Source organism: Narcine bancroftii, chromosome 11 (genome assembly GCF_036971445.1).
Source record: "Narcine bancroftii isolate sNarBan1 chromosome 11, sNarBan1.hap1, whole genome shotgun sequence".
In the NCBI taxonomy this organism is placed as follows: Eukaryota; Metazoa; Chordata; class Chondrichthyes; order Torpediniformes; family Narcinidae; genus Narcine; species Narcine bancroftii.
Genome location: NC_091479.1, coordinates 91,321,867 through 91,347,489, shown reverse-complemented (window position 1 = coordinate 91,347,489; position 25,623 = coordinate 91,321,867). Strand labels below are relative to the sequence as shown.

General features: G+C 38.3%; 1 protein-coding gene across 1 annotated transcript in view; it reads left to right on the top strand.

The window, feature by feature from the left end:
* Positions 1 to 23,137, top strand: part of ppfia2 (PTPRF interacting protein alpha 2) — a 203,094-nt gene extending 179,957 nt beyond the window's left edge. Inside the window, exons 26-30 of the mRNA XM_069904026.1 lie at positions 1,771 to 1,946; positions 6,741 to 6,809; positions 10,592 to 10,742; positions 11,875 to 11,965; positions 21,786 to 23,137. Of these exons, the coding sequence (XP_069760127.1) occupies positions 1,771 to 1,946; positions 6,741 to 6,809; positions 10,592 to 10,742; positions 11,875 to 11,933 (455 nt within the window). The 3' untranslated portion in view covers positions 11,934 to 11,965; positions 21,786 to 23,137. The remainder of the gene's footprint in view (positions 1 to 1,770; positions 1,947 to 6,740; positions 6,810 to 10,591; positions 10,743 to 11,874; positions 11,966 to 21,785) is intronic.
* The last annotated feature ends 2,486 nt before the right edge of the window (positions 23,138 to 25,623 follow it).

Here is a 25,623-nt window from a genome sequence, read left to right as displayed (position 1 = left end):
CCTTGTAAATTTCTCAGAACGCCTGTATTCTAAAGTAAACTGCAGGCATTCTGTGAACTGGGCTGATGAATAGGACATATCGATGACACGTAAATCGCACTTCTGGTATGCTATCTAAACTTGCTTAAAGAAACAGAGATTAGGCCGTTCGTGTGTGAACAACCAATGCCAAGATGTCGGACCTTCTTTAGTCTGGTAAAATCTGTTTGTAAACAAGTTTTAAGAACCAATGGCAGAGAGAAAAGAACAAAAGTGGATAAAGTTATGTACCTAGTGCAGACAAAGGGAATAATGATAATGTGTTCATGTCATTTGCATAAATGTATGTATGTATGCATGCAATGAAATTCTTGCTTGCTGTAGCAAAACAGGTACTTACTGCAAAAATAACCATGATAGTATAAATTAATTTACCCCCACGCAGAAATAGAAATAAATATAAATGATAGAGGGATTCATAGCTACAAAATTATGCTAGAAAAAGTGGCATTTCAATATTACAGACATGTTGGTGGTTAGGCAGTATGGGGAGATTTAAGACCCCGATAGCTGTTGGGAAATGGGATCTAATGAAGGTTATTTGACCTAAAATTATATCTGTTGTGCTCTGTGATTTCAAAAAGGCCTGCAAATATTCAGCCCCTTCTAGGTAAGTAAATACATGTGGAAGTTAGTCTGCAATGTATGCCAGCGTGTCCCGGCAAAGGTTTCTACTTCCATTTTATTTGATTCCCAAGTGGAGATTTTTTTTAAACTTTATTTAAGATTTTTATAACATGAATAAAATAGAAAGTTACAGTAAAAAGATTAAACATAAGGTAATAAAAATTACAATACTACATCGGCAGACTAAATAAACTAAACCCCACCCCCAAATTAGTACACAACATTAATGACCTAGCTTAAAGTTAGTCCAACCCCCCCAAAAAATGAAGAGTAAAAGAGTGAACAATAATTATATATATAAAAAAAACCCTTACACAAAAAAAAGATAAAACATAACAAATAAAGATACTAACATCGAAGAAAAAAGAAATAATCAATACTAAAATATCCCCAAGTGGAGATTTGAAAGAAAAGGATAATTTATTGATTTTTATATCATTTGCAATATGTTTAGGTATCCAGTGCTGCTTTAATCTAGTTTAGCTTTTTTTAAAAATGGTCCCAGCTTTGCATTACATCAGATGGTACCAGGATGTTGTGAAGGAGAGGCCACAATGATATTCAACTAAACCGTAATTGCCACTGAGGTCTTGCCACATCTATGCCAGTTTAGTGTGATTGGGCGGACAGACTGAGCAATGGGTCAAATTTCACTCAATTCAGCTTGCTAATCATTTTCCTCTCTTGAAAATGTTTCCCTGAGCTTTGAGCTTGACAGGTAAGCTGTAATTGTGTCACTTGCTTTATAATCAATGGATTTTAAAGGCTCAGCAATTTTTTGTTTTTATTTCAATTTATAATATTACTGCAATATTAACCTTTTGTATTTTTGTGTTCAATTCTATTATTTTGGAGAATATCAATGGAAGAATGATTATTCATGGTATTAGACAGCTTTATGGAATATTTGCAAATGTTAATTTTCTAATGAAGTTAAAAGTAATTGCATTATTCGTATATCATGAAGTTGATGAAAACATTAAGGCATGTTCAAATTGGTATGCAAATGGTTTCATATATTCTTAAATGGAAGTGACTGTGTTCTTTAGAATGAAGCAGAATTGAAATGTTGAAAATGCTTACCATACAATTTTAAAATTTTAGACGCAATAGTATGGAGCAATGACCGTGTCATCAGGTGGATATTGTCGATCGGTCTTCGAGACTATGCAAATAACCTCATGGAAAGTGGTGTCCATGGAACGCTCCTTGCTTTGGATGAAAACTTTAACTACAGCAGTTTGGCATTAATACTTCAAATTCCCACACAAAACACACAGGTAAACCTAGCTCAAGTTTCAAGAAAGATTTTTTTTTAAAATTGCGAATATTTTCATTAAATTCCACTTCACCATCATTTAAAATATTTCTGCATTGAAAACTTCAGGGTTAGAGCTTCCAACTAAATGTTAGATCAATGGCTCACAACCTTTTTTCTTTCCACTCACATACCACTTTAAGTAATCACTATGCCATAGGTGCTCTGTGGTTAGTAAGGGATGGCATAAGATGGTATGTAGGTGGAAAGAAAAAGTTTGAAGACCACTATTTTAATCGTACCTAATTGACTCGTTATGTGCACGGTTTCACAACTCCAAAGGAAATGGGCCAATGACCATTTTTCTCAAGCAAAATCGTTCAGTAACAATTGGGTCCAGAGCAGTGATTCTCAATGTACCTTCCCACTCACATCCCACCTTAATCAATCCCTTACTAATCACAGAGCACCGATGGCATAGGGATTACTTCAAGTGCTAATTGAGTGGAAAGAAAGAGGTTGAGAACCACTGTGTCAGGTAGAACTAGCAGCAAGGTTGGCGTAATGATTAGGGAAGCACTATTACAGCACCTGCAACCAGGGTTTGAATCCACTGCAATCGGCAAGGAGTTTCTCCCTGTATCTGGGTGCTGCGGTCCCTCTCACCCTTCAAAAACGTGCAGGGATTGTCCGTTAATTGGTGTATTGGGTGGGGGAGGGGGGCACAGACTCATGGGCTGGAAGGACCCATTACTGTGCTGTCTATCTAAATGTCAATTTAAAAATGTCTAATGATTGCAATCTGTAAATCAAGTCCTGATAGGGAAGGGTGTTTCTAACCAAAAGTGAACAGAAGCAAAAAAACACGTACTTTTTTCCCATTTTGTTCAAGGAAACTTGCTAAGACAACTTAGTCATTCAAATTGAAAATGTATATAACCAGCAGTAGAATTACTTTTGCCTATTTCAAGCAATAACACAACGACTCCCAGTTTGTTCAGTTTCAACTGATGCCTACTAAAACATTTTAATATTTGGCAAAATAAAAAATGAATTAGTATGGCTGTTGATGGCAATTAATGCTATTGATATCACTGATGGATACTGAAAGGACCTTGTAGCATAAAAAGCCAAGAGCAGGAAGTGCTGGCTTTCTTTTATTCCTGAGTGCCGAGCTTAATTATAATTATTATATACTAATTATAAACCAAGTAGCATTTTGCAATGAAGAATATCTGAAAAAAGGTTCAGGGTTGACTAGTCAACTGCCCCTACTGTTTTCCATGGATGCTGCATGACCTGCTGAGCTCCTCCGGCACTTTTGTGTATGCACTAGTTTGCCAGCATCTGCAGGTTTGTTGTTTACAAGCATTTCTCACTTTCAGCTCGCTCATCAACACAAAAGCTGTTTAAAAATATAAAATTCTGGAAAAACTCAACAGAGCAAAATTCATGTACAGTGTTTCTATACCATGGCCAGGTGGAAGCAGATCAGCTCAACAATTTGGATTGATAGTGAGATAGAAACAGGGTCAACAAGAGCGAATTGGCCCAGACGCTATTGATGAACGCAATCATGGTTTCAGTTAGCCAGCAAGCTGATGCAATGCCATTGTGTGCCTTCGACTGTGAAGTGCCAATTAATACTTTCTTTTCTTGCACAGCTGGAAATTTAAATAGCCAAAGCGACCTTTCTAACCAATGCTATTTAAAGGGTACTACATCATTCACTATTAGTAATTGGTTAATTTCTCCTGCCTTTATAATTCTATTCATGTTTATTCTTTCATCGTTCTTATTAGATAGGAAAAATATAATAAGTAACAATATAATAAGGGCTGAAGGATATTTCCTAACTTCAAGGCTTTGTAGAAATCAATTGTTCATGCACTGACCCAGTTTGGATATAATATTGATCAATAAGCTACCAAATTGACATTGAAAACTGATGTGGTTCTCTAATCTCCTCAGGGGAATGAAATCTTATCAGTACTTAATCTGGCATGACCTGTGGGTAACCAGCCCCATCAATGTTGGTCATTCAGGATCAGCAAATCACCACATTGCATTAACACATGAAAGACCTTACTTTCCAGGTGCTGCACATCAAGTCTCTCTAATTGTATCCAAAAGGGATCCCATTCCTGCAGCCTTCAGTTCATCTGTGACTTTGGGTTGAAGATCATGCCTATCAGTATCCAGGATAGAAGCATCAGTCAAGATGTTACTCATGGGAAGGATGCATAGACAAGGTGAGGAGAACCCTATCCAAGGTAAACCCACACAAGGCGGCAGGACCAGGCAACATACTTGGCCGAGTTCTGAAGCTCTGCGTAGACCAATTGACGGAGATCTTCATGGACATCTTCCAACACCTCCATCATTCCCACAGGCACTGACCTCCACCATTATGAAATGCTTCGAGCATCTGGTGATGGAATGCATCAAAACACACCTCCCAGAGATGCTGGACCCATTTCAATTCACCTATATAAGAAACTGTTCCACAAATGATGCTATAAACCTTGTCACTTCACTCTGTCCTGACTACCTGGAGAACAACACCTCATACACCAGCCTGATGGTCGTTAACCAGCTCGGTATTTAATGCAATCATTCCCCAGAAGCAGGTGGAGAAGCTGTCCTCGCTGGGACTCAACACCCCTCTCTGTAATTGGATCCTGGACTTCCTAACAGAAAGACCACAGTCTGTCTGGATCAAAAGCAGAATGTCAAACACTGTAACGCTGAGCACTGGTCCACTTCAGGGCTGTGAGCTCAGCCCGCTCTTGTTTACACTACTGATCTAACATCCCTCTCTGTAACTGGATCCTGGAATTCCTAATGGAAAGACCACGGTTAAGCACTGGATTGGGCTGTGTGCTCAATCCGCTTCTGACCCATAAGTGCATCGCCAGATCCAAAGAGTCATCAAGTTCGCAGATAACACAACAGTAGTTGGCCTCATCAACAACAATGGGTTGCACTATAGAGCACCAAGTTCCTTGGAGTTCTTTTAACTAGTCATCTATCGTGGATACTCAACATCTCCCCACTTGTCAAGAGGGTGCAATAATGACTGCACTTTCTGAGAAGACTGAAGTAGTTAAGGCTACTATCCCCCATTACGTCAGCCTTCTATAGGAGCTCTATCAAAAGCGTCCTGGCTGCCTGCATCACAGTATGGTATGGTTGCTGCAGAGAAATAGATCGGAGGTCAATCCACAGGACCATAAGAACAGCAGAGAGAATCATGTGAGCCCCCCCACCAATTGTTGAATCTACCAGGATCGTTGTGTGAAGAGGGCACGCAAAATCATTAAGGACCCCTTCCATCCTGCGCACAGCATCTTTCAGCTGTTCCCATCAGGAAAGATGCAGGAGTATCAGAGGTTGAGAAGCAGCTTCTACTCATGGACAATGAGAATAATGAACAACCAATGGAACTGCTCACACTATCCATCCAAGATGCTCTTATTCACCAAACAATATTTATTTATTAGTATGGATTAAATACTTGTCCTGCATATGTATTGTTTGTCTCTATGTGTTTTATGTCTGGTTGTGTGTCTACATGTATTGCACTGAGGACAGGAGAATTCTGTTTCGTCGGTGGTACTTGTAAATTTAAATTTGACTTGACCTGATGCGAACCTCAGTGTCATCAAATTTTAAATAAGAACAGCAGCTATTTGGTCCAAATATCAGCATTTAGGTGTTTCCACTTATGCATTTTTGTGGTATTGTAAAGAGATCTCATGAGAATAAAGTAAAAGTAACAAAACTGAAATAAAACATGCTGGAAACATTCACCAGGTCAAGTAACATCTGTTGAAAGAGTAATGGAGCTAGCATTTCTGTCTTTAAATCACAAGAACAGGTATTTTTCAAAATTATTTTTGATTATTGTGAGCAACTCCAAATAATTGGGATGGTATATAAAGAGATGTATTTACATATTTTATTAGTTGCAGGATTTAAAGTTTTATTCTGTTGAATATTGCGCCATCTTCATATTCCTCTATGAAGTTCCACCAGGGAACCTCACCTGAAAAATCCAAAAGGCACATTGTGTCAAGGTAGCACATTCTTGCTTCCCAGCCTATACAGAACCAATGAGGGAAAATCTTTCTGAGAATCAGTAGATTACAAAATATGCTCCAGCATCATGCTTGGGATGAGTCTCTCTCTTGCAATGTCTTGTGACAAGATGCTTCTCTGTCTGGCCCTTTTCCTGTTGTCCTCCTTTTCCATGGGGAACAGGATGTACAGCTGAGCCTGCCATCCTATAATTAGCTCCTGCTGCATTAAGTCTTGAAATGTCTTCTCTCACCAAAGCTACAAAACTGCCAGTGAACACCATGCTTTGAATTTGGGTAACATGGCTATCAGGAGAAAATCACTGAGAGTCTGTTAAAACTGTTAGATTTAGGAGATTCACAGCAATGCTAAATGTGTGAGAGGGTCAAGTGATACATGGTAGTGCAGATGGAGATGTGCCCACCAAAAATAAATGTGGCCATTGAATATGCCAGTACATTAACTCTTGATGTTGATCTCTAGAGCTATCCACTCCCACTCACTTTGAATATATCTGAAAGTATATTGATGCCCGAAAGGTATTATCTTTAATAAGCTTTGTCAAGTCTCCATTTATCATGGAGCAAATGATGAACATACAAGGAAATTCTATTACTGGTATTTGTTTACATCTTATTTAAAAATATTCTTAAATTTAACCCTTGAGTTTTAAGCTAGCATGCATTAGTATTGAAAAGGTTACTTTGTTCAGTATCTAAATTTTCCTTTTATTCAGGCAAGACAAGTTCTTGAAAGGGAATATAACAACCTTCTTGCACTAGGAACAGAAAGAACTCTTGACGATGTAAGTAATTACAGTGTGTTGCATGATTATTGTTATTTTTGTAAAATATATTTTTCCAGGCAGAAATTTTATTTTTGATAAATCTTCTACTATCTACCGTTTAGATTCATGAGTTACATTTGCTAATAATTTCACTTGTATTTCAATTTCATTAAATTAAATCATTTAACATTGTGTGATTTAAAAAAAAAGGTGAATTGACCAAAATCATAACACATAGGAGCAGAAGTAGGCCCCATTGGCCCATCGTGTCTGCTCCACCATTCAAACCATCCACTCACTCCCCAGCTTTCTCCCCGTATCTCTTGATGCCCTGACTAATCAAATACCTGTCAATCTCTGCCTTAAATACACCCAGTGACCTTGCTTCCACACCTGCCTGTAGCAACAAGTTTCACAGGCTCACAGCCCTCTGACTAAAGAATATTTTTGCATCTCTGCTTTAAATTGACGCACTTTTATCCTGAAATTATACCCTCTTTTCCTCGAATCCCCTACCATAGGAAACGTCCTTGCCACATCCACTCTATCCAGGCCTTTCAACATTTGAAATCCCTCTATGAGGTTCCCCTCATCCTTCTCTACTCCAACGAGTACAGTCCAAGAGCCGACAATAGTTCCTCATATACTAACCCTTCCATTCCTGGTATCATTCTAATAAATTTTCTCTGAACCCTCTCCAATGCCAGCATGTCTTTTCTCAAATTTGGCACCCAAAACTATACCCAGTACTCCAAGTGAGGTCTCACCATTGCTTTATAGAGTCTTAACATTACATCTCTGCTCTTGTATGCTATCCCTCTAGAAATGAATACCAACATTGAATTTGCCTTCTTCTCCACTGACTCAACCTGGAGGTCAACATTTAGGGATTCTGCATAATGACTCCCAAGTTCCTTTGAAACTCAGAATTTTGAATTTTCTCCCCATCTAAATAATATTCTGCCCATCTATTTCTTCTACCAAAGTGCATGCCCATACATTTTCCAACATTGTGTTTCTTCTTCCATCTCTTTACCCATTCTATTCCAAGTTTCTCTGTAGCCTTTTGATATCCTCAGTACCACGTATCATCTCCAAATTTAGACACAAACCATCTATTCCATAATCCAAAATATTTATATACAATGTAAAAATAAGCAGTCCCATTACCGACCCTTGTGGAACTCCACTGGTAACCAGTAGCAAATCAGAATAGGATCCCTTTGTTCCTAATCACTGTTTCCTACTGGCCAGCAAATGCTCTAGCCATGCTAGTACAGTAATTCTATGGGCCCACATCTTGTTTAGCAGCCTTATGTGTGGTACCTCGTTGAAGGCCTTTTGAAAGTCCAAATACACAAAATCCACTGCATCTCCCCTGTCTAAACCGCTTGTGATCTTTTAAAAAAATTTAAAATAGGTTTATCAGGCATGATTTTTCTTTCAGGAAACCATGCTAATTTGGGCCTATCGTTCAGGTATTCTGTAATCTTATCCTTGAACATCAATCTGATAGCTTCCCAATCACCGACAGGATAATAGGAAATGCCATATGCCTGGAAATTCATTGACATAATGTTCTCTTTTACATGGCTGGTACATGATAACAGCCATATCACGCCGTAGTTAATTACCATAAATTTGGTTAACCATACCTCTACACTAGAGGTTTTAAAAAAATTTCTTTCCACTTAAATACCACCTTATATAATCCCTATAACATTGGCAGTCAAAATTTGCTATTAGCATTTCCCGATGTCCTTTACAATCAGAGAAATAGAAGAGAGAGTGTTCTCAGAGTCACCAAGTGTCTGTGGATTCTCCTCCAGCTCTCCCACAGATTCTGCAGCCTCAAAAGACCATCTGAGCTCAGATAAAAACCTCTGAGAGTGAGCCCTTTGGGATCCCTTCTTTCCCTTAGCAACCACTGGAATCCCAACCCCCCGATCAGCCGGCTTCCAGAGCCTTTGAGTTCCCTCCCTGCCCTTACCATCCACTCATATCCTGGCCTCCACACCTAGCTCTGATGAGCCAGCCTTTAGCAGCCCACATCCTGGTGCAAGTCCCTCGACCTCAAGTCACCTGCTGCCTGTGTAGCTTCTTTGCCCACATGGTGCCAACATCTTGGCATCTGTGTGTGCCCTTCAGCTTCAGAGTCTCTCACTGGTCTGTCACCGTACTTGGGCTCCTCTCCTCTGCTTCTTTTTAGCAACATTACTGGTGCCTTGTGCCTGTCTGCTGCTTCACCATCCCCCCTGCCCCCCAATTCTGCAACCTCTCAAGCCCATTGCTGAACACAGGGGCTGCCACCTTGAGCCCAGAATCCATTGTCAAAGGATTTTAAATAAAGCACTTTTGGCTTCTTTAACAGGCCATCAGGTACATCGAGCCTTTGCTTCCATCTAATAAGATCATGGCTGATCTGGCAATGAACTCTGCTCCATTACCCACCATGACCTTTGATTCCCCTTCAATGCAAGAAATCTATCTGATGGTGTCTTCAATAAATGTAATGAGGCCACCTCTATTGCTTCTTTGGTAGAGAATTTCAGATTCTCTACTTTCTGGGAAAAGCAGTTCCTCCTCATCTCTGTCTGAAATTCTCCTCAGATCTTGACCCAATGTCCTTTGGTTCTTGTCTCTTTCACAAAGTTCTATGTTTCTGCAAGCTCTCCTCTCATTCTTCTGACTCCCAGCGAGTATAGTCCCAGGTGACTCAATCTCTCCTCAGACGTTGATCCGATCATCTCTGAAATCAAGTTGGTGAATCCCTTCTGCGCTGCCTCCAAAGCCAGTACATCATTTCCCAAGTAAGGAGATCAAAAATGCCTTCAGTACTCCATGTCCAGCATCACCAATATCCTGCAGTAACAGCAAAATCTACCTGCTCTTAAATTCAACCCCTCCAGCAATGAAGGCTGACATTCATTTTGCCTTGTTCATCACTTGCAAACCAACGTTTCTGCAATTCATGCATAAGAAATCTAAATTTCCTCTGCACAACCTCATGATGCAGTTTCACTATTAACAAGACGAATGAGAAAAAAAATCAATTGAGGGCTTTCCTGGAGGAATAATAAATAGATCTACTAATTTTCCTTCCAAAGTAGACCTCACGTTTACTCCATCTGCTTGACCTTTGCTCACTCACTTCATCTATCTCTATCTCTTTGCAGACTCTCCGCATCCACTGCACAGTTTGATTTTCTATCCAATTTAGGGTCACCAGCAAATGCAGACGTGCTACACTCTTCCAAATCATTATATATATCGTGAACAGTTGCGAGCCTAGCACCATCCGCTGTGGCACTGTTCACCACTGATTGCAAACCAGAGAAGCACACATTTATCCCATCTCTCTGCCCTCTATTAGTTAGCTAATCCTCTATCCATGATGGATTCAACATTCTGCTCTTTAGATCTTTTATTCTCTCTTACTAACATCCTAGCCCCATCTTTAATTAAGAATGTTACCCCACCTCCCTTAACTTCCTGCATATCTTCGCAAATTAACTAATAGCCTTGGATATTTTATTTCCATCATCTCCAGTCTGCAACTACTATTCTGTGATGGCCATCATACCATTTTATACTGTTTGCATGATGTTCTTTGACCTTGTTTCAAATGCTCTGGGCATTCAGGTAAGTACCCATACACTCATTGTCCTTTTAGCAAACTATCAAACAAATCCCTTAGGACATTAAAGTTTATGTGGTGTACGGCAAGATGAGATAACCCACCAATTTATTTCAGTTCATTGTAAATATATTATACCTGTTTCTTCACACATTATCAAAAGACTAATGAGAAAAATTTCCAGAGAGGGCCTTCCTGGAGAAAACAGTTCCCTCCACGTGAAGTTCACGGAATCAGCATGATGCCAGGATCTTCTGAAACACTTCCTGCAGGTTTCAGATTAACCACAACATCCACGAAAAGATCCTCTGATGGTTTGTACTGTTTAATTGTACGTGTTGTGTGCCAACCTTAGTAATCCATTAGAATATGTAATGCTGTCATTAGCACGTTCAAATCGAACAGCTCTCCAACCAAATGGAATTGCTTGATTTGCCTCAAGGCTGGTGATTATTGTTGTTGATTACTAAACAACAGTCACATCATGAGAATTTAGTGGTTACAGCATGTTTTGAGCTGTCCTTGACTATTATGAAGATTCAGAAGGAGTGTGTGGAGAAAGATGCAGGGGGCTTTGTCACTCTACATCACCAATGGCAGTATGACAGAGGACTCTCTGATCTAAGGACTATTCCCAGGGACAGACTCTGAGTCTGACACTTAGAATGGCTGGAAGACCATCAACTGAAAGGCACTCTTTTGTCTGCCCTAAACCTGATGTTCTTTCAGCATACTGATGTCAGTCTGAGAATGCTGCCAACTGGCGCATTCAAGGCTGCAGGAGTACGTGCTGAGGGCTTGGTGCAACCGCAACACAAGGGTACTGTGGGGAAGGACCACAGTCTAGAGTCCTCCTATTACATGGCACTGAGGGGAAGCCCCTCAAGCAATGGGGTGGGGGGGAGAAACAACAAGGTGTCAAAGTGGTGACAGTATATTGAGAGAACATTGTAAAATGTACATTGAAGAGAATGAATTGATATGACTGACACTATAAATGTAAAAAGTCTTGAACGGTTTTCTTGTTTTGTAAATAATTTATTGTGAGTAAAGTGTATTTTTTGGAGTGTGTGTGTATATATCTCCCCTAGTCTCTCTGGGTTTCCTTTGGGAGAAGGTCCGGTTGTAGATTAATTGGGTGGCATGGGCTCGTGGGCTAAAAGGGCCTGTTACTGTACTGCACATCTAAATTAAAATTAAATTAATATTAAATTTGTCACTTAGGATGAGGGAAAGAGTTAGGGGATAGAAGCGAAAACAAATTTATTTTGACTTAACACTCTTGAAAGTTGAAGCGGATTGTACCGAAAAAGAAGAGTTTGGCATTCACTTTTAATTTTTGGTGTGTGAGAGTTCAATTTTGAGATATGTCCTACTTCAGTAGAGAATGTACAATTTAAGTTGTAAAGCCACTTGCATATTAATGAATCATTTGTGCAATTCCAGTGTCCACATCGGGAATGCAAAGGATAGATAACTCCACCATTCGGACTTATTCGTGCTGACGTCCAGAGAAATTAAACAACAATGTTTTGTGGTGAGTACCAAATTCCATTCTTATGTTCCTCATATTAACATAACTTCATGAAGGAACCTGTTATTTAAATATATAAATGTTTGCTCAAGCCTGAGTAATTATGGACATCAGTTTGCCTGAATCTCATTAGTCTTGGCATAGATTTCAGATTTAGTGTCAGAGCACATACATGACATCACATACAACCCTGAAATTCCTTTCTCCTGCGGGCACGGCAGAACTACCACGAATTGGAAGTGCAAAAAGTAAACTGCAAACAGTGTGAACATGTAAACAATCAAAAGAACTAAACCGATAACAAATGTAAACAAACTGATTGGTACAATACAGGCAGACCAAAGAAAATCAATAAAGTGCACAAGTGAGAGTCCTTCAATTAGTCCCTGATTGAGTTTGATATTGTGGAATCCGATGGTGGAGGGGTAGCAGGTATAGGTGTAGCACCTATACCTCTTCCCTGATGGCAACAGTGAGAACAGAGCATGGCTGCATGATGTGGCTCTCAACGGCAGCATTCCCTGTAGATATACTCAATAGGTGTGTTCCCCAGCCAGATCATTCATTCCATCTCACTAATTTCAAGTGGGGCTAAGTTTGGTCCTTAATTATCTCTTAAGAATGATCTTAACTGGAGAAAGCAAAAGAATGTCCAATTAGCTTCCCCATAATTTTTTCTTAATTGTTCAAAAGCTATAAGAGGTCCTTCCATAAAACAATCAACGTATCTTATTCCTTTGTCATATCATGTTTTGTTACCCAGATTCATAGGCAGTAGCACATTTTTACATGATGGTCTCCTCAGTGATATACCTGCTTTTTCCCCCAATACATTCATTTATTTCTTGCCATATTAATAGGATTATCCAGTGTTTTTGTTATTGACTTTACGTTCCACTATAAATATTTTCACAATCTTCTCCCTTCTCCATCTTTTTTTTTTACAAATTTTGCAGAAAGTCTTCCATCTTATTCTTGATCTTGAAAAAAATTACCAGTTCCCTTCTTCTTCTTGAACCGTCAGAGTCATGGGATATATCATTGAATATTTCAAGTTTTTAGCATGTAATTATCTTTTCACATCTTCAAATTCTTTTCTTTCTTTAATCAAGGTCAGGATAAAAGGATTGAAAAACTAGTACCTTTTCTGGATCAACCTCAGGGAGGCCATTATTCTGTTTAGAGTAGTCATATGCTGGTCCCAGAATTATCTCTGGTTCTCTCAGTAACTTAAAAGTCTCACCAGAACTGGTCTTGGTTTCTGGTCACTGGCTCTTCTGGGTCTGAGTGTTCGATGAGCAGTTTTTCTCCAAATTTGTCTTCTCCCAACACTTGTAGGATCCATTTTTGAAAAAAGGTTCACCAGGTTTCTTGCCTCCATTTCTTCCTTTTAGTCCAATAATTCGGACATTGTTCCATCACTGAAGTTCTCCATATGATCAATTTTGACAAGCAGTCCTTGTTTATCCGACTCTTATTCTTTGGCTTATTTTTCCAAAGCCTCTTTCATTTGTTTTTGTAAATTCAATCTCTGCTCAACCAATTCTCTCCATTTGGTCTTCAACAATCTCTTTTATTTCAGTCATTTTTTCCATCATATCTCATCATAATTTCAACATTTATGGATCAGTTACTCAAATTCTCCATGTTTTTTCCAGGATGATGCTCATTTCTTGACCTGACTCTCCAGTTTTACCTGGTTCTGCTGTCTCTGTCACCATTTTTGCACCGCTCCCTTTCGGAGTTTCACCTGAAGTTCCTGGTTGAAGAGGAGCTTCTTCAGTCTTTGTTCTCAGCTGCTTTGGCTTCCTTCTTGTAGCTTTATCCATTTTCAATTAAAACATTTTTGATTTTCAAGTTTTAAGCATCTATTTAGCACTCTTCACGGAGAGCTCAATCAAAACACGTCTGTCCAGATCCTTCACATGGCCACGCCCTCAAGGTGCACCTGTGTTGATTATCAGTGAGGAGGAGATATTGGTTCCAATTCATGCTGACTGTGGTCATGATGAGGAAGTCAAGGATCTAGTTGAGAGGGGGTTGCTGAAGCCCAAGTTTTAGAGCTTGTTGACCAGCACTGAGGGTATGATGGTGTTGAAGCCTGAGCTATAGTCAAAAAAAGAGTAGCTGGATGTAAGTATTGCTTTTACGTAGGTGATCAAGTTATGAAGGTCTTAAATGGTTGTTCAAGTACAACTCCCCGACCCTCTCCCCCACTTCAGTTAAAGACTTAATTGCTACCTGAACCATAATATTGAAGATTTTCAGTAGGTTAAATTCCTGTTTGAAGGGGAAATGATTGGCTGAGAGCACTAAGCATGACCATGACTTATGCATCAAAAACAGATCAATCATAAATGTTTGGACAGTGATATTTATTACACATGGGGAGTCCATAAGCTGCTCTATCTCATTTACTTCATCTAAATGAAGAATTAATGCTGCAATGGGATGTATAACTGAACACAGAAATAGTTAATCTTTTAGTACGCTCAATACATTAATGTCATAGCCTAATTAAATTGAATTCCAGGCAAAATGATGTCAAATCAAATGATTTAATAAAAACTGCAACTCATTATACTTGTTTGGTAAAATAGTCCCTTACTACTTTATGGGTGCCTTCCAGGTTTGAGTCTTAAATGATTCACCTTCCCACCGTCCTCCCTCCCTGATGGAATGAGAAGTAGAGTTAATGTTACGTCTAATTCCCTTCATGACAATGAATGGAGACTAAGAGTAAAACCTGAAATGTTAACTCATTTCTCTTTCCATGGATGCTACCTGACCTGCAAACTATTTCCAGTTCTTCTGTACTGTTTCAGATTTCCAATATATGGAATTTTTAAAAATATTTTCATCCTCTCCCAATTTCTGTCAGAAAGTCACAACCTTCTGAAATTACAGATGTCCTCCGTGAACTTGCTACAAGCACCTCACGCACTGGAAGAGCCAGCATCTGACTGGCATGTTGTCTGCAGTCTGGGATAGCTGGTCCCCAGCCAGAGGCTTTAACATTGCCTGATCATCAGTGTCGGGAGGATAAATACTGATGTTGTGAGGGTGTCAGAACTTTCTCATCACTAATGAGAGGGTTAAGGAGGCAAATGGCAGCATAGGGATTACCAATGACATCTACCATACACATTAGACATGTGCTAAATCTAATGGTCACATCTTGAACAACTGTCTGCTGTTGGATTTCTTCAATCACATTTCAAGACTTGATTTTCCACTAAACTGGAAGAGCAACTTAGATGGCATACCTTATCTTTCATCAGGATAATAAGTTCACATGTGACTTGTCATGACATAACAACCCAACAAAAAGATTTAGGATTACAGTTAAATCTCTAATGAAGCTGTCCTGTGGCATGATGGGATGTGGGATCTGGATGGTGTTTACACTGCCCATTCCTCATGGTGTTGAAAAAGTAGTGGTGAACTACATTCCTGAACAGCTGCAGTGAATCTAGTAAAGGCACAGTTGACTGGGAATTCCAGGAATTTAGACCCTTTGAAAATGAAAAACCTGTGATACATTTCCAAATCTGAATAGTGCATTTTGAGGGAACCTTCATGTGGTCCTATTCCTTTGTGTCTGCTTCCTTTCTTATTTGTCGCATGTTTGAGATGTATTATAAGAGTGATTTAGTCGTTATTTAGTCGTTAATACACATTGCATACACTGTTCACCAGTAGTGAAGGAATGAATATTTAGAGTGTTATGGGATACCATCAGCTTTGTCCAGGATAATACTGAGATTTTTTTAAAGTTACTGGAGCTGCAACTTATTCAGGTAAACAGAAGGTATTCCAGTGTGCTCCAAATGCATGGCTTGTAGATAGCTTCAGGATGTCATGAGATGAGAGAGAAACCACAAAAATTCTCAGACTCTGACCTGTCTTTGTATTTACAGTGCACGCCATAATGTTTGGGGCAAAGACATGTTTTCCTTTATTTTCCCCTATGCTCCACTGTTTTAAATTTGTAATCAAGCAATTCCATTTGATTGAAGTGCACATTCCAGATTTTATTCAAGGTTATTTTTATACAGTACTTTTTGGTTTGACCATGTAGAAATTACAGCAACTTTTACACATTGCCCCCTCATTTCAGGACACCATAAATTTGGAACATAGCGATGGTATGTACAGTATATTAAAGTAATCATGTTTAGTACTTTGTTGGATATCCCTTGCATGCAATGACTGTTTGGAGTCTGTGATTCATAAACATCACCAGGTGCAGAGTATCTTTTCTGGTGATTCTCTGCCAGGCTTTTACTGAAGCTATCTTCAGCTCCTGCTGGTTTTCTCTTCGCATTGGAAGACATGCTCAATTGGATTTAGATCGGGTGACTGGCTTGGCCATTCAAGAATTTTCCAGTTTTTAGCTTTAAAAAAAAACCTCCTTTGTTGCTTCCGGAATGTTTTGGATTATTGTCTTGCTGTATGATGAAGCACCATCCAATGAGTTTGAGAACATTTGCTCGAACTTGAGCAGATAAGATGTTTCTCTACACCTCAGAATTCATTTTCGGATTTCAGATTTATTGTCAATGTACATACATAACATCACATAGAACCCTGAGATTCATTTTTCCTGCAGGCGAGGCACAATGACCACTTATTGGCAGTGCAAAAAAATATATACAAAATGTACACATATAAACAAATAAAGAAATGTAAACATCTGTGCAATGCAGAGGGGAAAAAAGCAATAAAATCCTAAAGTAATAGTCCTTAAATGAATCTCTGATTGAGTTTATTGTTAAGGAATCTGAACGTGGAAGGGTAGCAACTGTTCCTGAAGCTGGTGGTGCGAGCTTTGGCACCTAGACCTCTTTCCTAATGGTAACAGCAAGAACAGAGAGTGTGCTGGGTGGTGTGGAACCTTGATGATTGCTGCTTCTCTCCCATGGCAGTGTTCCCCATAGATGTTCTCAATGGTGGAGAGGGTTTTGCCTGTGATATCCTGGACTGTGTCCATTACCTTTTGCAGGTATTACACTTGGGGATATTGGTGTCCCCACACCAGACAGTGATGCAAATGATCAGCACACTTTCTACTGCACATTTGTAGAAATTTGCCAAGGTTTCTCTTGTGATACCAAAGCTCTGCAACCTCCTGAGGAAGTAGAGGTGATGACCTTTTCTACTGCCATCAATGAATATCAGTACACCAGAACCTGTGGCAGTTATATATGCCCAGGCCATAACACTCCCACCACCATGTTTCACAGATGAGGTGGTATGCTTTGGATCTTGGGCAGTTCATTTAAGCATCCACTTGCCATCACTCTGATACAGGTTCATCTTGATCTCATCTCTCTAAAAGACCTATTTCCAGAATTATGCAAGCTCTTTTAAATACTTCTTGGCTAACTGTAAACTGGCCATCCTTTTTCAGTGACTAACTAGTAGTTTTCTTCTTGCAGTGCAGCCCTGTATTCCTGTTCATGAAGTCTTCTGTGGACATTGACATATGCACACCTTCCTCCTGAAGAGTTTTTCTGATCTGTTTGGGGATTTTTCTTCATTATGATGAGAATTCTTCTGTCATCAGAAGTTGCCTTCTTTCTTAGCCTACCAGTCCCTTTGTGATTACTGAGCTCACCATAAGCTTTTTCTTCTTAATAATGTTTCAAACAGTTAATTTTAGTAATCCTAAAGTTTTATTCTTATTTTTCAGTCTCATAATGGCTTCTTTGACTTGCATTGGCACAGCTCTGGTCCTCGTGTTGAAAAATGGCAACTACCAACTCCAAAGGTGATCAAAAGCTTAGAAACACAGACCTGCACAATTGAAGCAAGTAAAATACCTGAGTAATCACAAACACCTGTGAAGCCAATTGTCCCAAACATTATGCTGCCCTGAAATGGGGGAACTATTTATTTTAAAAAGATGCTATAATTTTGGAATGGTCAGACCAAAATATATACAAATAACCTTTAAGAAAATCTGGAATGTGCACTTTAATCATGTGTGAATTGTTTGATTATAAATTTAAAACAGTGGAGTTCACGGAAAAAATAAAGGAAAAAATGTGCATTTGTCCAAAACATTATAGAGGGCTATCTATACAACTGACTCTATTCAATTTCTGACAGTCATGACACCAATGATGTTGATGGTGGGAAACTCAGTGAGGAATTGCCATTAAATGTCAAGGAGTAGTGGTCAGACCTATTTGTAGGAGACAGTCATTGCAAGGCACTGAAATAACATGCTCGTTGTTTGCTACCTAGCAGCCATTGTGTTCAGGGGTTGCCCTAGTAGACATGGGCTGGTTTATTCATTAACATTGTGCAATCTTCAGTACATAATCCCACTTTTTACCGTACGATGAAAGTGATGGAGAGAAGGTTATTGAAGGTGCAACTGAAGATGGGTGGGTCAAGGATTCATTGTGAGAGCTTTTTCAGTAATATCCTGGAGCTGGTATGATTGACCTCCAATTTCTAGAACAATTTTCTATGTGAATGGTATGATTCCAACCATTGCAATGTTTTCCCATTGATGTCCATAGTTGACCTGTACCAGCAGTCTCTCATCATGTATTGTACACTTCTTACCTGTTCCCTTCTAACTTCTTCCCTTCAAATAGCTTCCAATAAAGAATAACAAGAAAAACCTGGAAATACTACAGCATAGTCTTTTTGAGACAATGCGACAGAAAAGCTGCACAAGAAAACTTGGAGCAATGATGAGCTTACCTCTGAAGTTGAACTTCCTTCAGTAAAGGCCTGCTCCAGTGCCCATGTGGACCATAGTCTCTGACCTCCTCATGTCCTTAGTTAAATGAACTCTCTGAAGAACCAGCCTGTTTGCATCCCATTATATTCTTGCCTTAGGTCAGATCCATGTCTCACGAGCCCAGAGGACTCCAAAAAAAAAGAGCTGCAATAGAAATTCACCAAGACAATGGTTACTTAAACAAAAGTTGTTTTTAATTCTCTTTAAACATAATAACAGGATCAAACTTTAACTTATTACTATTAACTTAACTTAACTTGATCCCCTTCTAATGCTAAGCACATGTGTATGTAATGTGAATATGTTCAGGAAAATTCTCTGTTTTACTGTCCAATCATTCACTTTTCACTTCTCCAAGATCAGCGGTATCAGACAATTCTCATATTATGCACAGAATTTAATATGTATGAATCTTCACCTTGCTCTGGTGCTTAAAGTTAAATGGTTACCACTCAGGAAGGTTCTTGTTTGTTTCAGAGATATTTGCTTGCTTGTTGGACACACACAAACTGATTTCCTCCAATCAGTCACTTCAGTGTCTTACCAAGAAACTTACCAACTTACCCTATCTTGGGTTTTCCTAATGATAACCTCTTCTTCCAGGTATGACAGATTATAGATATGTTTTTGGGAGATAAATTGAGGCAAGTTTTTTTAGAGAAGGTCACATACAAATGCTTCAAAACAGATCTCATTTAAAATACTGCTGGTCAACTCAGGCTAGACATTCTGGCTCCAAGAGCCTTTGCAAAAGCTTTGGAGCATGTGCAAGAGACTTCACCAATGGATTGTTCCTTTGAAAAGCAGCAGATGAAAGAACTCGGAGGAGTAGGTTTGGAGCTGCAAGCTGTCCAGGAGTGTGGTTTGCTGTTCTAAGAGGGTCATGTGGTTTTTTGCAAACAGAGATAGAGTCAACCAGACTTTTTTCTGAGAGAAAGAGAGAGATCAGTTCTGCAGTTTTACAGTCAGCAGCAACAGCTGGGACTAGAACAGGACAAGCTGGCAAGCTTGTGGAAAATCCCCATTTAGAAGATGGGTTGTGAGTGCTTAGTTCAGCCTGGTCAAAGGCCTTGTGGTTCATACAAGAGGAGAGGACTGGCTGCCTAATGTTTCACTTGAAATAAGAAAAATAAAAAGGAACTCTGCGGTGGTCTGAAAGAAAGAGGTTATCATCTAGAAAACCCTGATGGGACAAGTTTCTTCAGCAAGACACTGAAGTAGCTAATTAAAAGGGATCAGTTGTGGGTGTCCAGTGAACAACAAATCTCTCTCTGAAAACCAACAAGAACCTTCCTGAGCAATAACCATTTACCTTTCAAGCACCAAAGCCTGGTGAACTTCATAAATGTTAAATTATGTGCACAGTATAAGAATTGCCTGCAACCAGTGAACTTGGAGGAATGAGAAGTGAGATTGAAGTGTGAATCAAAGAACTTTTCTTAACTTACACACATTATGTACACGTGTGCTTAGAATTAGAGGGGGGTTAGGTTAGGTTAGTTAAGTTAAAGTTTGATCCTGTTTTCATGTTTAAAGATAATTAAAAGCAACTTTTGTTTAAGTAGCCATTTGTATTGGTGCATTTCTGTTGCTGCTGGGTTTTGGGGTCTTCTGGGCTCATAACACAGGTCACGACGCAGTTCCTTTTGGTTCCCTTATTTCAGGAGAAACACGCTAGCCAGCCATTTCCTCTTGTAAGGACCACAAGAACTTCATAAAATCCTTCAGCTTGTGTTCTGTAAAGGAAAAAATCTCCATTGCCCTCTTCTGCCTCATTGTCTTCTGTGGTACCAGTTAAATCCATTGCAGCATAAGGATGGGTCCTTCTAAGATGTGGAGCTTTTGCACGCTAGGTGTGAGCTCAGAACTCACAGGCCATCATCAAAATTGGGTTTTTCAACAAGCCTGCCAGCTTGCCATCTTTCAGCCTCAACTGCTACTGTAGAACTGACTTCTTTCTCTCTCTCTCTCTCTCTCTCTCTCTCCAAAAGGGAAATCACCTGTTTGTTTATCCTTTCTCTGTTTGTAAAAAAAAATATGACCTCTTCCAGGGCTCCAAACCCAGTAGTCAAAATATCAGTAACTCTGAGCCTGGACTTTATTGCTACACACAATAGATCAGCATTCTTCATTGCTTCTGCAAAGCCAACTGGACCCTCAACGTCTAGCTTCAGGAAAAGCTCTTGCATTTTAAATGAGATGTCTTTTGTAAATTGTTACTCTGTTTGCGAAGTGTAACCTGCACTAAACCACCACAATCTATATCTTTTAAAGACATATTTAACCCATAACATATCCTGTAACAGAGTGTCTGACTAACTCTATGTAAAGCAAGATGTGTGTTGTAACTAAAGAAAGAATATGTGTGGAGGAGTCAGAAATGTCAGCTTGTGTCGTGATAATACTTAATAAGATGTTGGCACATTTTGTAGAATTGCTCTGTATTTCACACCATCTCACTTAGAGCTCAACCAACACCTGCTGTCAGTCCTTCCAGATTATAAAAGCCTTCTGTTTCACCATTCTGGAACTTCATCAAATCCAGCTTGTGTTCTGTAAAAGAGAAATCTCCATTTCCCTCTTCTGCCTCATTGTCTTCTGTGGCACCAGTTAAATCCATTGCAGCAGTTGCTTGTCCATAAGGATGGGTCCTTCTAAGATGTGGAGCTTTTGCATGCTAGGTATGCAGATAAATGATGGCATCTGCATTAAATTGAAGTAGGAAATATTTTTGTATGGATTCATTACCAGAAAATTATGCCTGCACTATGTTTGCAAACGCAAACTGCATTTTTCATTTTCAACTGCAAGTCTTCGTAATATTCCCAACCTACTAATAAATGGTTGAAGCTCCAATCCTATCACTATCCAAATGTTAAAATGTCAAAAACCTTCCATGACAAAAGACATTTTCTTCATAGCTTTTGTTAAGGTATTGGGACTGTCATAAAATATCTTTATGCTCTATAGCCATAGTTAATGAATTTTCTAGATAACTCCTCAAAATGTTTTATGATGTTTTGAAAGGTTTTCCAACATAATAATCAACTTTCTTTCTTTCAGCATTTGGCCAATACCTGTATGCAAAAACTTCCAATGGTTTTGAAGACAGACAATGCCAACAGTAATTTGCTAGTTTTAAAAGAATCAGATATTGCTAAAAGAACATTCTCAAAAAGCAACATTGGTTTTGTAAAGAAAGTAGCGTATGGGCAGTTATGATTTATAAATGTCAATTTATTATATTTCACTTTCAACTGAGTTGATACTGTTCAGTAAATGTTTGACAGAAAAGTACCACATTCTTTTCAGATACCACAGTGTAAGAATGGACGCTTTAGCACCATTGTATCGTCATTTGTTCTTGACTCAGTTTACAAAAATGTCTTCTACAATATTGACTGAACATATGTATTGTGAATGGATTTCTTTATATACATGTATGTTGTATGTAAATGTATATAAATATTTTATAAAAAAGTACTGCACAGAATTTACATGTGGTTTTAATCAGGACACACTCATTGTCAAATAATTCTGCTGTTTGTATCACCTGCCATAGACTTTATGATATTTAATACAGAAAACCATTTTTACAAAAATTTACTTAAACAATAGAGTTTGAACTGTAATTTCAGGTAATATTCCTACCTTTCTAACATGCAGTTGAAGCTGGAATCCTGCCACAATCCAGATGTTAAATATAAGAAAACCCTTCATTGCGCAATATTTTTTTCTGAACCTTCGTAAGGTGTTAAGACTGTACTTAGATGACAAAAAAAAGTATATAATCTTTCTCTGCTAAACTGCTAATGTACAAGACAAAGATGGTGAATCTTATTTCTGGAACCTATTCTGCAGCCCACTACAAATTTGACTTGTGGACCAAGTTTTACTTTACAGCCTTTGTCAGAATTGTGCTATTACAATATCAAGATGTGAACCAAAATTTTGAAAGCTGGTATATTGGATGTTGTCATTTGTTTATGACAAAACGTTTGTCTTTCTAACTTGGCATTTGTTGAACTCTAAGCTTACCTGCAAGCTTCTGCCAAGTTTCCCTTGTTAGGACTTTATACTGTTATTCGAAGAAATAACTGAAAGACAGAAAGATATGCAAAATAAAGTGTATAAAATTTAATCATTTGATCAGATTTATTGCCTGTTGCAGTATAATTTGTCCACATGTTGTTACTCTTTGTAGAAATTTGGAGAAAATTGTGATAGCTTTAATACTGGTTGCAAGCTCCAGCTGTTTTGACCTCTGCTTTCAGAACTGTCTTTTAGTTATTTCCCTTTGCAGTTCTTTTGCAATGCTTTGTACAATCAAATACATTCTGTTTAGTCCCACATTTGTTACTGCTTGATTTCAGTCAAATCTAATGGTGATCCAGTCATTTTGCACTGTCAATAAACAGTACCACTGATCTGGATTCAGATTTCAGATTTATTGTAAGAGTACGTACATGTCATCACATACAATCCTGAGATCCTTTTCCTGCGGTCAAGGCAGAATTACCACTTATTGGTAGTGCAAAAAAAAACTGTACACGGCATATACTGATAAGACCTATTTCAAAATCACTTCAGTGAAACATTGTGAAATGGATTGCTTATTTTTTCTTGCCTTTCATTTAAATTAATACATCTTTCAGATTTCCATTGAATTTTCAACAGGAAAGTTGCACTGTAAATTGCTCTAGTTTATTCACTTTTTTTTGCCATCTAACCTATTCAATTTAAGTTCTTCTAGGACAGAAATCAAGATGCTGCATTACCTGAAATTAAATTCATGTTTATGCTCTCTGAATGGCAGAACTATTTTGTGAACAGATGTATTTAAAATTTATCAGCAAGTAGACAGGGTGTTAAAGATAATTTCATTCAACAATTGTACAACTATAATTGAGGAAAATTTTAAACATTACATCTCAAACTAAATTTTAACGCATACCATGAAGGTCAAAGAACATTAAATTGCAGATTCCTAAACAGGACTCCAGCAAAAGGATGTTTTTATAAATTAATTATCCAGGATATGGGCATTGTACACCCTATTGAGCACCCTATTTGTAAGAAGACATTGTTGTCTTGCCACTGGTGGTAATTTTCCTAATGTGGTTGAGAAAAAAGTTTCAGGGATTAGATCTAGTGTGCATCTTGGAGAATAACCTGCAGATGGCTTGTGCACCTGGATAAGTAACTATAATGTGATTTGTAGATAGTACACACTGTAGCCACGTTTCAACATTGGTGAAAGGAATGAATGCTAAGAATAGTGAATGCCATGCCAATCAAGTGAGTTGTTTGTTCGGGATGGTGATGAACTTCCTGTGTATGTTACAATTGCACATGTCCATGCAAATGCAGAGCCTTCCATTACACATTTGACCACAAAAAAAAATACAGTTGAATGACTCATCTCTAGAACCTTGTGGTTTTTCGGCATCTGCTCAGGTGAATCATTCAATTGCAGGTTTTTTTTGTGTGGTGAAATCGAGCAAATGTGGCAATTCCAAAATCTGTTGGTTCCAAAAATATGTTGACTTCAAAACTTTCTAACATTTTAAGACTCTCAATTCAATTCATTCAATCTTGAGCGATGGAAGCTGATATAGTTTCATCCCATCCAAATTTTCTTCTGCATAATTCTTGCAAAGTCTTCTTGGCTATTAATACTACCTGTGCCAATATTCCCAAAGGATCGTATATTGAGCTTACGATCGAAAGAATACCACAATTTTGAATTTGAAAACGTCAGACTGAACACACCATTGCACTCCAAAAAAAATTTCAACATGTAGAACGTCAAAATCCAAATCAAGATGTTTTATCTCCTTTGCTCTTTCTGCCTCAAGAATACCAGCCAACACATCTCGACTGTTGCTAATCCATTTCATAAGGTAGAAACCTCCTTAATGACAGATCTCTTTTAACTCATAATGAAGATCTAGTGCTTATTTTTCTGAAACCACTGAACTAAAACAATCATCAACATAGAAATTATTTCTGATGATGCTTATAGCTCTTCATTATCTTCAGCACATTTCCTAAGAGCAAAATTTGCACAACTAGGTGATGAAGTTGCTCCAAATAGATGAACTGTCATTCCTTTACTGTAATCTCCGTTAGGCCGCCATAACAATTGAAAAAAAATCATGATCTTCTGATGGTACTTTTACTTGATGAAACATCGGTTCAATATCTGCAGCAATTACAATAGGCTCTTTACAAAATCTTATCAGAACATCTATTAAAGGACAGGTTAAGTCTGGACCTTGTTGAACTTAAGAATTCAATGAAATTCCTTGAAATGATGCTCCACAATCAAATACTTACATGTAGCTTCTTTTGTGAATGTACAACTCCATGATGAGATAAGTACCATATTTTATCATCTTTACGTTCCAAGATATTTTCTGATACCTTTTCTATGTAACCCTTGGCTATCGTTGTCTAACATGACAATTGTATATTCCAAATGAAAGGAAGAATTTATATTGAATTTTCTCTTCAAATTCAGCATATGCTGTCCTGCAATTATTTTATTATCTGACATAGATTTTTCTCTTTTCTTCAGAGGTAATGCTATACAGTAATGATCATCAACATGTTTAACAGAATTTGAAACTAAATCTAGAAACTGCTTATCCTCCTTTGAAGGTTCTTGAATATCTTTGAGACATTCATGAAAATCAATTTTAAACTGTTGTTACCACAGATCATTAAGTTTCACAACTGTAATTCTGTTGACATTTATGTTCAATGTCTCTTGTTATTCATTTTTCCTCCTGAAAGTCCGTTAATTATCCATCGATGCAACGTTCTCACAGCACAAGGTCCAATATTTTGACTCTTTATTAATTCTAGAGGTTCAAGAGCCTTTGGTACATCTAATCTA